Genomic DNA, 14,811 nt, shown 5'->3' with positions numbered 1-14,811 from the left:
GACCAAAACTGGGTCGATCTACTTTACTTCTCCACGTGTTCAATCTTCGAGAAACCTGCTCCCTCATAGGAATTGGCACTTATGCATCTCTCTTTTTCTATGACATGGTCATTAATTTCGGTGTTTCGCAATTTTAGATTAATCATTTGGAGCACCCAATTTTTATGAAAAATTATTTGCCTTGTTTTCGCTGTAATATAAGTAAATCGATTCATTATATAATTGTAAATATTGGAAAAAAATTTATATATCATTAAGAATTCATAAAATAACTTAATAATGATGTAATAACGTAATAGAAATATAAATAATTGCTTTTTAATTAAATATTGATTACTATTGATTCTTGATTGTGATCAGTTTGATTAATAAAAATATTATTTATTGAAATTATATTTAAATTTAGTATTGAATTAATTATAAAATTAATTGTGAAATTAATAATTCAATACTAAAATTGATATATATTTATAGTTTATTTCTATCAATAAACATTATTTTTTAAGCGATAAATCAATACATTATACAAAATACAATGAATAATTAAAATTTTTTTTTAATTTTTTTAAAATAATAATTTATTTAAAGAATTACAATATGATTACAATAAATAATGATAGAGATAAAATTTTCTTTTTTTTTAAAAAAAATATTATACTCGCATTTAATTGAAGAATTTTTACTTTTATTATAAAGAAATTAATTATGAGATATGATTGAAAAATAAATTTGCATCAATTCATCAATTTATAAATAGTAATAGACAATTGAATAGAATGGAACAATTTGAATGCTAAAGGATTAGTGATAAGTGTTCGAAAGTGAAAACATTGAATTCAGTTAGGTCGATGCGCTTTTAGAATTCGATTGTTATTCATCTCATATATTTGAGGGTCCGTGTAAAATTTATCACTCACGAAATGTGGACGTTAAATGACGCGAGTTCCTGTTAAAAAAAAGAGAAAATAACGTTTCTTGAATCAATCGTATGAAATCGTATCATTCCATTTAACATAACAAAGTAATCAAAATTCAATAATTGAACAATATTTTAATTTCATTTAAAGATTAAAAAACAATAGATACGATAATTTATAATAAAATGTGTTTTATTAATGTTGAAAATAATAAAAACTTTTTTCTTTACGTAAGTTGTAAAGAGTTCACATCTTTTTATTTGCAATTGCTGTACTTATTTTTTCGATAAATGTATCAAGGTGATCTTCTCTTTTTTTTTTTTGGCAACGTACTTATTTTTTATTGGCAATTTTAAAGTATTTTATATTACATTTATATTCTCCTATTATAATTGTATAAGATTATTTTAAAAATGAAACATAGAATGATAAAACTAGATTAAAATCTAAAAAAATCGAATTTCATTTATTCACTTATCCAATTATTATTTATGATTCGATTTAATATAAATATCTTCAATTTTGTTTCTATTACTATAATTTATTAATAATGTTAATAAGATTGTTTATTTCATTATTATATAAATATTATTATTATTATTATAAATCTTTTTATTATATAAATTTAATTATATTTCAAAACGTAAAATAAACATAAATTTACGAGTTTTACATCATTGTTATTATCACAAGAATAATCGCGTTTTTGAATAATAATATAGATTAATCTACAAAATGATCATCACTTATGTAATTTATCAAAAAAATAATATTTTTTATATTTGTCATTTAAAAATGATAACTAATTATTGTTTTTTTAATTTTCGATTCACATTGTATATTAATAAAAATGATATAATTGTATAATAAAAACTGATTAAAAATTATTTATTTTGAGACAGTTATGCAATCATTGGTTTCAAATTTAAAATTTTTTATTTGCATAATCGATGAATTATATTTGCATCTTTTTTTAATAAATGTTCTGGTTTTTAAATTTAGTCTGCAAATATATATAATCATTTAAATCTTACTCAATACCTACTTACATGTGTATCAAGGTCAGGTATGGATCAAAGGAATGACGATCGATTTTTATCCTTTCGATTAAGATGAAAACGTTGCGAAATTTTAATAGTCAAACAAAACTTCGTCATCTCAATTTTTATTTTTTTATTAAATAATAAATCTTCTCCTTCTCGGTAATTTCTTATAAGTGATCTTTCTTATAAGTAAAAAGTGATCTTTCTTATAAGTAAAGCTGTTTTTGTTTTATTTGATCTAATTTCAGTTTTAATCTAAATTCAGTTTTAATTTATCATAAAATTATTATGATTAAAATTAATACTTGATTTTAGAGAAAATCTATAAAATATAATTATAAAATTTTATTAGACTTAAAAAAATTTAATGTAAAATTAATGTTTTTAAAATCAAATAATTTTTTTTTTAAATTAGCAACATAAAATAATAAATTGACATCATAATATTGAATCATTTTTTTGTAAACGTTATTATTATTTTAGATTAAGTAATTATTATTTATTATGACAAAAAAGAAAGTGAAAAGCATAATCATGGAGAAAACGAAATTAAAATGAAATCAAATCATTTATCTTAAGCCGTTTATGACATTTCATAAGAGAATGTAAATTTGCCAATTTGGCTACATTATATTACTCAAACATATATTTATTATTATATATTTATATGTATTATTTATAGATATTCTTTAATAAAAATATCTATAATTTTAAATATTTATAATCACTTCATTTTATGCTGTAAAAATAAAAAATAATACAATATAAATATTTTATTATTATATTTCATTTATTATTAATTTTATATATTAATATTTGTCAACATGTATGTATTTTAAATGTACATTTGAAATAAAAATAAATATATATATTTATCTGATTAGCGCATAATATATAAATCTGTTCTATGAATTAATTAACATAACAAATTTATAGTTGAAGTAATGATATCCTATCATCTTGGACACTCAATTATCATTTCTTTTATAATGGTCTCCTTCCCTCTTTCTCTGTTTATTTGTTCTCTGTTCTCACTTTTTTTTTCATTCCATTAAACCTTCCTTCATCAGTGAAACCGAAACCGAAAGTAAATTGCTTACCGGACTATCGCGATCCGAAAACTGGTTGTCCTTCTGTCGCAAGTTTTTAATCTTCAAATGCAGAAACAGAAAATACTTTTCTTTATTGCAAATGATTCATATTTTTGCCAATGTTATATCATATCATTTAGTATGCATCATAAAAAATTTGATTATATTTAAAATACAGTATCCCGTTTTATTAATGCGAGTAATTTTCTCAAAATTTAATAATGTTTTTCTCTCTTTATTTCTTTATCTTTTTATATGTTATTCTTTCATAGATTAAAGATGATATAATTTTATTATTTTTTGAATGGAAATATCATAATAATATTATTAGTGATTCTTGTTCTTCTTTTTTTAATTATATTAAAATATTTTCAATATATTTTTAACTTTTTTTACATTTATAACTTGTAACATAACTTATCAAAAACTATATTAAAAACTTTATTAAAACTATAATGTTTTAATTATACTTACAGAAAAATTAATAATATTAAAATTCTCTTTAAAATTATTCAAGTTTTAATATAATAATTTAAGTTATAATAATATTAGTAATAATATTAATTTATAATATTAATAAGTTTTAATAATAATTTAATAAGTAATATTAAATATTAAATATTATTAAGTAATATTAATAAACTTCGTCTATAATCATATAATCATATAAAAATATAATCATTTTTAGTATTTAACCAATAACTCCATCTCTTTAAAAAATGCTCAAACTTGTTATATATTATTACCAGCAATAACAAGAATTTGCTCGAGTTCTTTAACTAATTACACCATCTATTTGAAAAATATTGAAACTTTTGATACATATATACATATGCATATATATACATATAATAATAATTAATGATAATAAATAAATTATAAATATAGAAAATTTTTAAATATAATTAATATGTCTAAAAAAAATAATAAAGACCACTAATGATTAATTCTTACTCTATATTTATCTTTTTCTTATTATTTTATTTAACTTTGTTCATTGCACTGTAAAATTTATTTTTATTCAAAAGATTTATATACGGATTTATTTATTATTATTATTATTTATTATTATTATTTATTTATTTATTATATAACATTTAAAAGATTTATGAATTTATATACATATATTTCACATGCATTTATTATCATTTAATGCATATATTTATCAAAGGATGTATTAAAAAAATTATTTTTAAATGTTAACTTCAATTTTCGTGATTGAATACAATTCCTATATTATCAGTACAATTCCTGTATATTCGAGATAATTTTTATATTTTTTCTATAAAAAAATCATCCTTAATCTTTCTTTTTAAAAATATACATTACTTATTAAATAATTAATCAATAATAATTATTTTTAAAAAAATTCAAAGAATTTCACTAATCTGGATCTTTCTTTCTCGCTACTCTATCAAACTTAACAATTAATTATTTTAAGATATGTCTTGTTTACTTAATTCGCTATGTTATTTATAATTTTTATCAGAATGAAGGCCTAAAATCTTGCAATCAAATTTTACATTTTTAGTAATGATGCGAATGATATAAAATAGAATTCTAAAGCCTCAGAAATTTGGACTACAAAAATATATTGCATGATTGATTTTATATTTAATCTATGGTGAAGATACTTACCGCCAGTATTATTATGTTCTTAAATTTTAATTTGCTATCTTAAAGTCTAAATTTTATGTTACGTAATCTAATATGTTTTTGTTTTTTATCTTTCAAATGTTTTTATTTAATGTCAGTTCTTTTATTTATTAATAACTAAAATTATATTATAAAAATCATTTAATGACTAATCAAAGAAGTTTTCAACAGTAGTAACAGTAAAATTTTAAGATTTGAAGATGTTTTTGGTAGATGTCACTGTGATGTTTCCAGTGAATTTGTATATATTATATATGTTATATATTATATATGCTACTTTCAAGTTTAAAAGGCGGTAAAGGTCAATGCATGTATTCCTTTTATTATAAAAATGTTTTTCTTTAAAAATAATGTAATAAAATAATATATTGGTTGACTTTTATTAAAATTATTAGATATTTAAGATAGTCAGTAGAAACTTCCAATGAAATGTTTTCAATACAATAAAGAATAGGTTATGTAGATAATCAAAGACTTATAAACAAATCGATTATTTTTTAAAAATGAGTGCAAATGATAATTGTCAATTTATACTGGAACGTATTAATGCTCCGGATAGAATTGTGCTTGATCAACAAGATCATACAGTAAGCATATAATTCCATTTTCGCAAGTAAAAAATACATGTTCTAAAATGATTTTTCTTTTAAAGTTATTTCATGTTGACAATCTTTTTCATTCATTAATAATATTAACAAACAAATCATTGTGAATATTAAAAAAATTAAAGATAATAATGCTTTACATATTTTTTATATTTTTTATATTTTCAGTATACTTGTGGTAGAGCCAGAGATAATGAAATAGTATGTCTTGGTTTGACAGTATCGCGACGTCATTGCATTTTTTTTCGCAGCAAAAATGAATTATATGTTACAGATTTAAAGGTATACATTATATTGAAATTAATATATTAAAATATAATAAATTTAATGTTGTAATGAACAATATTATTATACTACTATACTAGAGTGCAAATGGTTTATTTATAAATGGAATTCCTCAAGAACCTTTTCAAACAACTAAATTACATCCAAATGATATTATTGGTATTGGTTGTCCAAATGTTGATGCAGATAATAGTATGTATGCATATGAATTACAAACAATTAAGGTAAAATTTCATTAATATTATTTTGATTTATAATATTTGTTAAATAAAACTATTAAACACTTTAATAATTTTAATAGCCACCAAAAGTTGAAAATAATCATACTACTACTGCTTTATCAGAGACTATAATAAATATTGAAAATATATGTAATGATAAATCTGATGTTCAACGCAAAAGAGGACAAAGAAATTCTAATGGAGATGTACCAAGTAAAATATCCAAATTAGAAAGTGAAAATTGTACTTCAGATAAAAATTCTTTGGAAGGTAATATTTCATCTTTGCTCATTCATTCATATTTAACAATTAATAAAATAGAAATGCTGAAGATATAATAATTTTATTTTAATTTGTATGTTAATAGTTGTTAAAATTACAGACAAATGTACAATACAAAATGACAATGATATTGAAATAATTCACATATCAGGAAATGACAACTTATTAAATGAAAAAGGGAATTGTGATAATTTCACAAAGAATATGGAATTAGATAATGAATTAAATGTAAAGAAACATATTGATACTAATATGATGGAATTAAATAATATAAACAATGTAAAAATTGAATCATTTATAGACAGTAAAATGGAAAATATTAACAAAAATGAAATTTCTATTGCTTCTAAGAGTAAGAAAAAATTGAATATAAATACATTTCATGAAGATCAAAATCATACTGAAAACAGTTTATTTCATATTAAAAATATACATGATACAGTAAATAATATTGTATCTAAAAATACAATAGAGAACAATAAAACAAAGACAGATATAAATAGAGAAGAAAATGCAAATAATAAAGAAGTAAACAATTTTTTAATTGAAGTTGAAATGTCAAAAACACTTGATAAAACAAATCAACATTTTGAACAAAGTAATGAAAACAAAAATTTATTATTATCTGCAAATTTTGTACATAACAAAGATAGTATGATAAAATTAGAGAATGAATTACAATTAACTGATATTGATGAAAATATATATTCTCCAAATACAAATATTCCACTTATATCTCCAATAAAATTAAAACAAATTCAACAAGAACCAAAAACAAAATTTTCAGAAGATGATGTAGTAAATTTAAGTGATAGTGAAGATGATATTTTTCCATGTTCTCAATTGTTTGATATTGGATATGGCATGAATACATCTATAAAAGATGAAATTAAAGAAGAACCTGCAGAAATAGAAAATGTAAGATATAGTATAGTCGATGATGCAGATTTAATTATTTCATTAACAGATAGTGAAGATGAAGATAATAATTGGTTACACAGATTATCTCGAAGTCAAATACTTAATGAGAATGATGAAATTGATATCAATGATATAAAGAAAGAAGATACAAAAGCAGATATTGATATAGAAGAGCCATTCCTAAATGAGTTTGAATTTATTGACAATAGAAAAAGTATAGATGAACAAATAAAAGCAAAAAAATCTATGAATAAAGAAGAAGAAAATATATCAGTTCAAGGTATAAAAAATTTAAATGAAATAGTTTCTCCAAAAACTTTCAATGTAAAAAATTTAAATAAAGTAATATCACAAGAAACTCTTCCAAATAAAACAAAAGATTTTGAAGATTATGTTGAAAAATTCACATTGGAAAGACAATCCTCGAAATATCAGAATTTGTCTCCAACACAAAAAAAGATAGAAAATTATATAGATATAGCTAATAGAGCTAATAGAATAGAAAATACTGTATCTTCAAAGAAAAAAAAATCAATTGAGAAAAAAGTGCCTCAAATAGAACCTCCGCATTTGCCTACCAGAAAACGAAACAGTAATACTAATAAAATTAAACAAAGTCCTCAGAAACATGAAAAATCTATTAAAAAAAAATTATCTGCTAATGAAAAAAAAAAGCGAGAAGAAATGTTGAAAATAGAACAACGTTTGTATGCAAAAGAACAAAAAAATCGTAAAATGCTTCATAAGTGGGCAGATTGTCTTCCTCCTAGTAAACAGAAAAAAGTTAATATTCTTTCTAAAGAAGAAAAGAAAGTGTTAATAGATAATAGAAAAATGAAATTGAAGAAACTTGCAATAGAGGAAAAACGATTATCTTTAGAAAATAATCAAGAGAAGAAACGTATTGTTTCTAAACCAAAAGCGAAAATAACGACAAAAACTCGAAATGATTTTCTTGTCGAAGACACGATCTCTGCATCTAGATTAGAAAATGTAACAGAAAAATCTAAAGCTTCGTCCAGTCAATCTTCAGTGAATAATACTTCAAATTCAGAAATGACAAATTCTGCAAAACATAAAAACATTTCTAAAGAAATAACAAAACATTTACAATATAAATTAACGCTTAATGATATCTCGAACTTGGGCAAGATTCCCAAAAAATCTAGCACTACCAAGATGAAAATAAATACTACAGAAGCAGAAACAGCATTAAAAGAACTCTCATTAGAAAAAAAAATAGAGAAAACAAATGAATTAAAAAATATTGAATCAAAGAATAAATCAAATAAAGAATCTTCTAAACTTATTGAAAATAAATCTTCTGTTTCTAAATCAAATATTAAATCGAATTTCGTGAAACCAAAAAAACGAGTATCTTTTTCTGCAGTAATTCAAAACGTACGTGAATATCAAATTGATGAATCTAATGTTTTAAAAAAACTAACAGGTAAAGATGCTCCTATACCTGCAGAAAAAGTTGCTGTAAAGAAACCTAGTAATACTACAGAATCTAATACAAAATGGAACCAATTTTTATGGCGTATTTTATGCTGGAAACCAGTATGGTTAGAAGAACAACAATATTTGAATCAAGATCCACCTGTTATTCAACCTGAAGAACTTAATGTAACCTTAACACATTATAGATCATACGAGGAATATTATAATATTATAAGTCCACTTTTATTGTTAGAAATTTGGCATGGAATCACTAAGCAATTTCAGAGTATAGATCATATATATAGACGGCCCACATTTATGTGTTCTATAGTTGAAAACTCTATTCAAACATATAATGTTCAAAATAATATATTTTTTACAACATTAATGCTTGAAGTATTAGCCACAAAAGAGGATATAAGAAAGCAAATACATCCTATTTATGGAGATCTCATATTTTTTGAATATGTTCAAAATCATGAAAAATCACAAAAATCAAAAGATTTCCGTAAAGTATTTGCTTATGTTACTAATATATATACAACAGTATTAACTCCTGTTACTCGTTTTAATCAAGATTTGAAGAATTATGTGAAAAATCCTCATACATTATTAACATATACTGTGATAACAAAATGTCTTGATAAGAATATCCTAGTAAATCGAGTTCAGCGATTAAGAGCTGTAATTTATTTGCGTTCTAGCTTAAGAATGGTACAAGCATTGCAGTTTCTTCCCAATTCACCATTAGTAAACTTAATTCTAAATCCGCAACTTGAAATGTATAAGTTACCAGTTGTTTCTGAAATGGAGACATTAGTTACTGGAGATAAATTAAATCAAAAACAGATAGAAGCTGTAAATAAAGTAACCAAAGCTGCAGTTCATAAAGATACTAAATTATGTTTTATTCAAGGGCCACCAGGTACTGGAAAATCAAAAGTTATTGTAAATATAATTACTCAAATATTATACGGAAATAATAGATATACAAGCAATGGAAGTTCTTTTAAAATGTTAGTATGCGCTCCATCAAATACTGCTATTGATGAAATCGTTTTAAGATTATTAAACGTTAGAACTACAATAAAACAACAGGCGAAGATGAAACCGTTTAAAATGGTTCGCATTGGACAATTGGAAATGATGCATCCAAAAGTGAAAGATATTTCTGTTACAGAATTAGCAAAACGAGATATTAGAAAAACGAATAATGCAAATAATACTCCATCTGACAGCATAGAAAATGAAAAATTGCTTTTACAATCTAAAATGAATGCTCTTCGATGTGAATTGACTAATTCTCGTAACTTGGATGAAGCTTATAAAGAGCATATCAGGATGAAATTGAATGATATGACTATGAAATATGAATTATTGAAAAATCGAGAATCATTAAATGAATTAAATATCAGAAACAAAGAATATATGAAATTACAACGTATGACGGAAAATAAGTTTCTTGAATATGCAGATATAATTACTTGTACTCTTTCATCTTGTTATACTAGTCAAATGGAATCCATTTTTGGTATTAATAAAAAAAAAATATCTGTATGCATCGTAGATGAAGCTACTCAAAGTTGTGAAGCAGAAACTTTAATACCATTAATGTTAGGAATTAATATATTGATTTTAGTCGGTGATCCGAATCAATTACCGGCCACAGTTTTAAGTACACAGGCAAAGAAATATGGATTGGATCAATCGATATTTTCTCGAGTTCAAAACGCCTTTGAATTACAACCAAATAATCCGATAATTATGTTGGATACACAATATCGAATGCAACATGATATTTCTTCTTGGCCAAATAAATTCTTTTATGGTGGCAAGTTGAAGACTGCAATCGAACGCGATGATACGTTTCCATTTTATCCCTATCGAATTTTGAATCTTAATTCAAATCAAAATGATGACAACTCAAACAATGAAGAAGCAGATTTTGTAGCAAATATTATATATTGTATGTTAACTTCTACTAATTTGGATAATTGGGAATCGTATATTTCATGTGGCATTCTTACACCATATAATAATCAAAAGTCTATGATATTAACAAAGATTCATGAAAAGTAAGTATACATTTAGCAAGACAGTATTATGTATTACCATTAAATTATTCATATATTAATTTTAATTATTTTAGAATATTTTCATTATCTGAAAATATTAAAAAAAAAGTGAAAATTGACGTGAATACAGTGGATGGTTTTCAAGGGCAAGAATGTGATGTAATAATTATGTCATGTGTACGAAGTCAAAAAATTGGTTTTTTATCAGATAGACAAAGACTTTGTGTTGCCCTTACAAGAGCAAAACGCAGCCTCATTATGTGTGGTAATTTTAATATTTTTATGGTAAGATTATATAATATCTTACAAAAAGAAAAAAAAATATAAAAAAATTAAATTATACAATGTTATACAATAAGTTTTATTGATTACAGAGATATCCAATGTGGAATTCATTAATATCAGATGCGAAATCGCGTAAAGTATTTTTTAACGTTGATACTAATGCAGATCTTGACAAAGTAAAATCGTATGTTATTAAGCGTACAAGAAGAAAGTGATTTTTTTTTAATATATTATTATTAATATTATCCTTGTATATTTGTAAATCTTGTCATCATCGTCGCGTGTTTAAATATGTATTATAAATCTTTATTTCATTTTCTACAATATATTAGCTTTGCTAATAAATTTTTTAAACTAACTATAATGTCTTGAATAGAATAAAAGAAAAAATACCCATTGTTAAAATATTTACTATTACATTTTTGATTAAGTTTGGTTTAGGTTAAGTATATTAATCTTGACCTCTTATACTATTATTTTATAATTAATTTATTTTTTAAAACTATAATAATACATTTATTGTAATTTTAAGCTAAAAAAAAGTAATTGTGCAGTTTTTTTTGTATAAAACAATCATTTTTAATATATTATTCTATGTAATAACGTATAAACAAATAAAAGATTAAACTATGATTTTAATTATTTATAGATATATTTAATTAAGATAGAATAAAAAAAAAATTTTGAATTACAATTAAAAAACTAACTCATATGACATATATTGTGTTTTTAATAAAAAACTTTGTGTTCACCGATATAAGTTACTATACTTAGTGCTTCGTAAAAATGAGCTGTACCTCAAATCTTTTATTTCAAATATTTATTATTATGTTTTATATATATATTGATAATAAGTAATTCTATGAATAAATTAATATATAAAAAAGTAGTTTCCTATTTTATATCTCGGAATTATAAATTCGAGTTTGATTTTTCTAGAATCTAAACTTTGATCATGTGGCTTTATTTACATTCGATAGGTCGACTCCACGGATGATGTATAATATAAAATTAATTCTAATCAAATTAAAATAAATCTTAAATTTATGTATTAATTTAAATATTCATAGCAATAAATTTAAATTATTTTTGTGAGTGAGTACTTATTATATATTCTTTTGAAGGAAAATGATTACGAGATTGTGTATTCTATTGTTATATAAAATTAATAAATTATTAATAAAATAATAAAATATTGTTATATAAAATATAAAATATTTTAAATATTTTAAATATTTTAAGTATTTTAAATAATATTTAAACATTTAGTTTTAATAAAAAAAAATTGTAGTTTTGATATTGAAAATTTACATAAAAGCAATAAGAATACTAAATAATATATTGTTTTTTAATATTTATATTTCTTTATTTTCATAGTATCTACAATTTTAAAAAATTTATTATGATGGTTCGTTTTCAAACTATGACACCACAAGAATATAAAACAAATCACCGAAATTTCAAGATAATTTATGGTTTTTATCCTACACCTTTTGGAAATTGTTTAATCGGCATTACTAATACTGATAATGCTATTATATATCTAGGATTTGTCGACAAAAGTAACGAAGAAGCATTAGCTGAATTAAAAAGCAATTGGCCTTTTTCCGAATTGATTAAGAACATTGGAAATGAAATAAATGAAATTATAGAAAAAATTTTTTTCGAACAAATATCTACAAATGATTCTATTTTAGTTCTTATGAAGGGTACAGAATTTCAAATAAAAGTTTGGGAAGCTTTGATGTTTATATCAGATGGTACAACTGTTACTTACGAACAGATTGCGCAAAATATAGGTAAACCAAAAGCTGTACGTGCTGTTGGAAATGCGATAATGAAAAATTATATTGCATATTTGGTGCCATGTCATCGTGTAGTAGGAAAATCTGGTAGTAATAAATATAAATGGGGAACGAAACGTAAAGAAGATCTTTTGATACATGAACGTAAATATATAAATATTTGAATTTATTTTTTTATGTATTTATATATCTTTATTACTTTATTAGTTCATTATTTTAAGCTATATATTTTTTTTCATAAGTTTTGTTATTTAGATAATATTTATCTTGCAGTATAAGTATATAGATTTTTTTTTTATATCAAAATTCTTTGGAATTTGTATATATTATAAAATGAAAAATTGTTTATTTTTATATATTAAAAATTTAATATTAAATTACAAATAATTAAAACATTTTGATTAATTAAATTAATTAAATTAAATAAAAATTAAATAAAATATTACAAAGAAAAGCAATTATTATTTAAAAAAAATTATTTTATTATCCCTAGTATACAAATATGCAAGATAAATTATATACATTTTTAAGATAATATTTAAGTTATCAAAAAATATTTTATACATACATAAATTACAATTATGTGATTAACATAATTAATTTTATTGCATTTCTGTATAATATAATAGGAACATTATAATGTTAGGATGATCTTCAGAATTAAATAATTTTAAAGATGATAATATCGATTAGATATATATAAAGTTTAATTTTTATATTTGCATTCAAATAATTATTAATATAATTTTTGTATAAAATTGTAGCATCCTTTTAATATCTTATAGTAATATACATATCCTTTTACTTAATTATACAAAATACTAATCATCACAATTTTAATAAATAAATATTGAAAGAACTTAAATGCAGAATCATACATATTTGTGAAATTTTAATATAATTAATTTCTTTTTAATTTACAGGTCTTTCAGATGTCAAAATAATAAAGACTATAAATTTGTGACTTTTTTAAATTAAATAAAATTAATTAATAATAATTTTTAAAATTAAAGAATTGGCAATAACATCAATAATTTGGCATCTGATAGACTTATTGTTAAACATACTATGACTGAAGAAGTATTATCTACATTGTAAATATTATTATGAATTCTATATATTAATAAACACACATACATGCGCGCGCGCGCGCCACACACATACATACACACATATACACAAAGCACACACACACACACACACACACACACACACATACACACACACACACAAACCATACACATACAAAATATAAATATAAAAATGAGTTATAAAAGTATTTTATAAAAATGTAAATTGTTTCATACTCATTTATAAAAATCTTATTTTAGATACAAATATATTTGCTTATGTTATTTGTAAAAATTGATATTAAATTTAATCCAATTATTATATAGAAATTATAAAAATTTATTGTTATTGATTTTTTAAAAATAATCTTAAGGAACTATATTATTAAAATTAATAATTTTATATATTGTTTTAAATTTTCAACTTCATTTTCAACTTTTTTGAAGTAAATTAATAAATATGTATTATATTAAGAAAAAGTAATGTTAATTTTTTCTTTTAAGTACAAATTTATGGAATATATATACGTATTTTATTATTGGTGAACCATTCTATATACTATTATTACTTCAGTCTCATTAATTGATTAATAGTTGTAATTGTATTTACTCAATTGATTTAATATATAATTGAATAATTAAAAAATGTATTAAAATCAAAAATTATTGTACATAAATTTCTTTGGAGTCTCCTAGCAAGATAATTTTCTTTTTACTATTACTTGTATCTTACAAGGCAGTGTTTGGTGAAAATTTGATATATGAATAAATATTCATAAAAGATGCATCGTTTAAATGGAAATACTTAAATATCTTCATTATTTATGAAGATATTTATAAGAATGTAAGTAATGGAGATATCTAAATATTTTCATTTATATATTGCATTGTATATTATAATGCATCTTTCAAAACAAATACAAGTATATTTGTATTACTGATATTAATATATTTGTTTATATTGAATTAAAAATATTTAAATATTTTTATATTTTTTAAATATTTCTTTAAGTCAGTCAGTAATATAATAATTTTTTAAATATTTCATGTATAATATTTACTTCCTCAATCATTTTTTAGTTAGTAATCTTAATAAAATTTAAAAAACTTTT

General features: G+C 21.7%; 2 protein-coding genes across 4 annotated transcripts; both read left to right on the top strand.

Annotated features, from left to right (window-relative positions):
- Positions 1 to 5,010: 5,010 nt before the first annotated feature.
- Positions 5,011 to 11,153, top strand: LOC122714618 (helicase sen1). 3 transcript variants are annotated; one of them, XM_043936106.1, is made up of 7 exons: positions 5,011 to 5,294; positions 5,481 to 5,594; positions 5,678 to 5,821; positions 5,899 to 6,088; positions 6,201 to 10,539; positions 10,614 to 10,824; positions 10,914 to 11,153. In XM_043936106.1, the coding sequence occupies exons 1-7, from the start codon at positions 5,211 to 5,213 to the stop codon at positions 11,037 to 11,039; spliced, it is 5,208 nt and encodes a 1,735-aa protein (XP_043792041.1). In that variant the 5' UTR covers positions 5,011 to 5,210; the 3' UTR covers positions 11,040 to 11,153. The 3 variants fall into 3 exon arrangements, with proteins under 3 accessions (XP_043792041.1, XP_043792040.1, XP_043792042.1); XM_043936105.1 differs by having other exon boundaries at positions 6,186 to 10,539; XM_043936107.1 differs by lacking the exons at positions 5,011 to 5,294; positions 5,481 to 5,594 and having other exon boundaries at positions 5,730 to 5,789; positions 6,186 to 10,539.
- Positions 11,154 to 11,515: 362 nt separating this feature from the next.
- On the top strand, positions 11,516 to 12,855 carry LOC122714638 (bifunctional transcriptional activator/DNA repair enzyme Ada). The gene is made up of 2 exons (XM_043936141.1): positions 11,516 to 11,919; positions 12,202 to 12,855. Exon 2 carries the CDS (start codon positions 12,227 to 12,229, stop codon positions 12,791 to 12,793), a length of 567 nt encoding a protein of 188 aa, XP_043792076.1. The 5' UTR covers positions 11,516 to 11,919; positions 12,202 to 12,226; the 3' UTR covers positions 12,794 to 12,855.
- Positions 12,856 to 14,811: the final 1,956 nt, after the last annotated feature.

This window comes from Apis laboriosa, unplaced genomic scaffold, assembly GCF_014066325.1.
Source record: "Apis laboriosa isolate Shangri-la unplaced genomic scaffold, ASM1406632v1 scaffold344_cov150, whole genome shotgun sequence".
Lineage (NCBI taxonomy): Eukaryota > Metazoa > Arthropoda > Insecta > Hymenoptera > Apidae > Apis > Apis laboriosa.
Note: the sequence above shows the minus strand (reverse complement) of the source record. Positions and strands in the feature narration are given on the sequence as shown.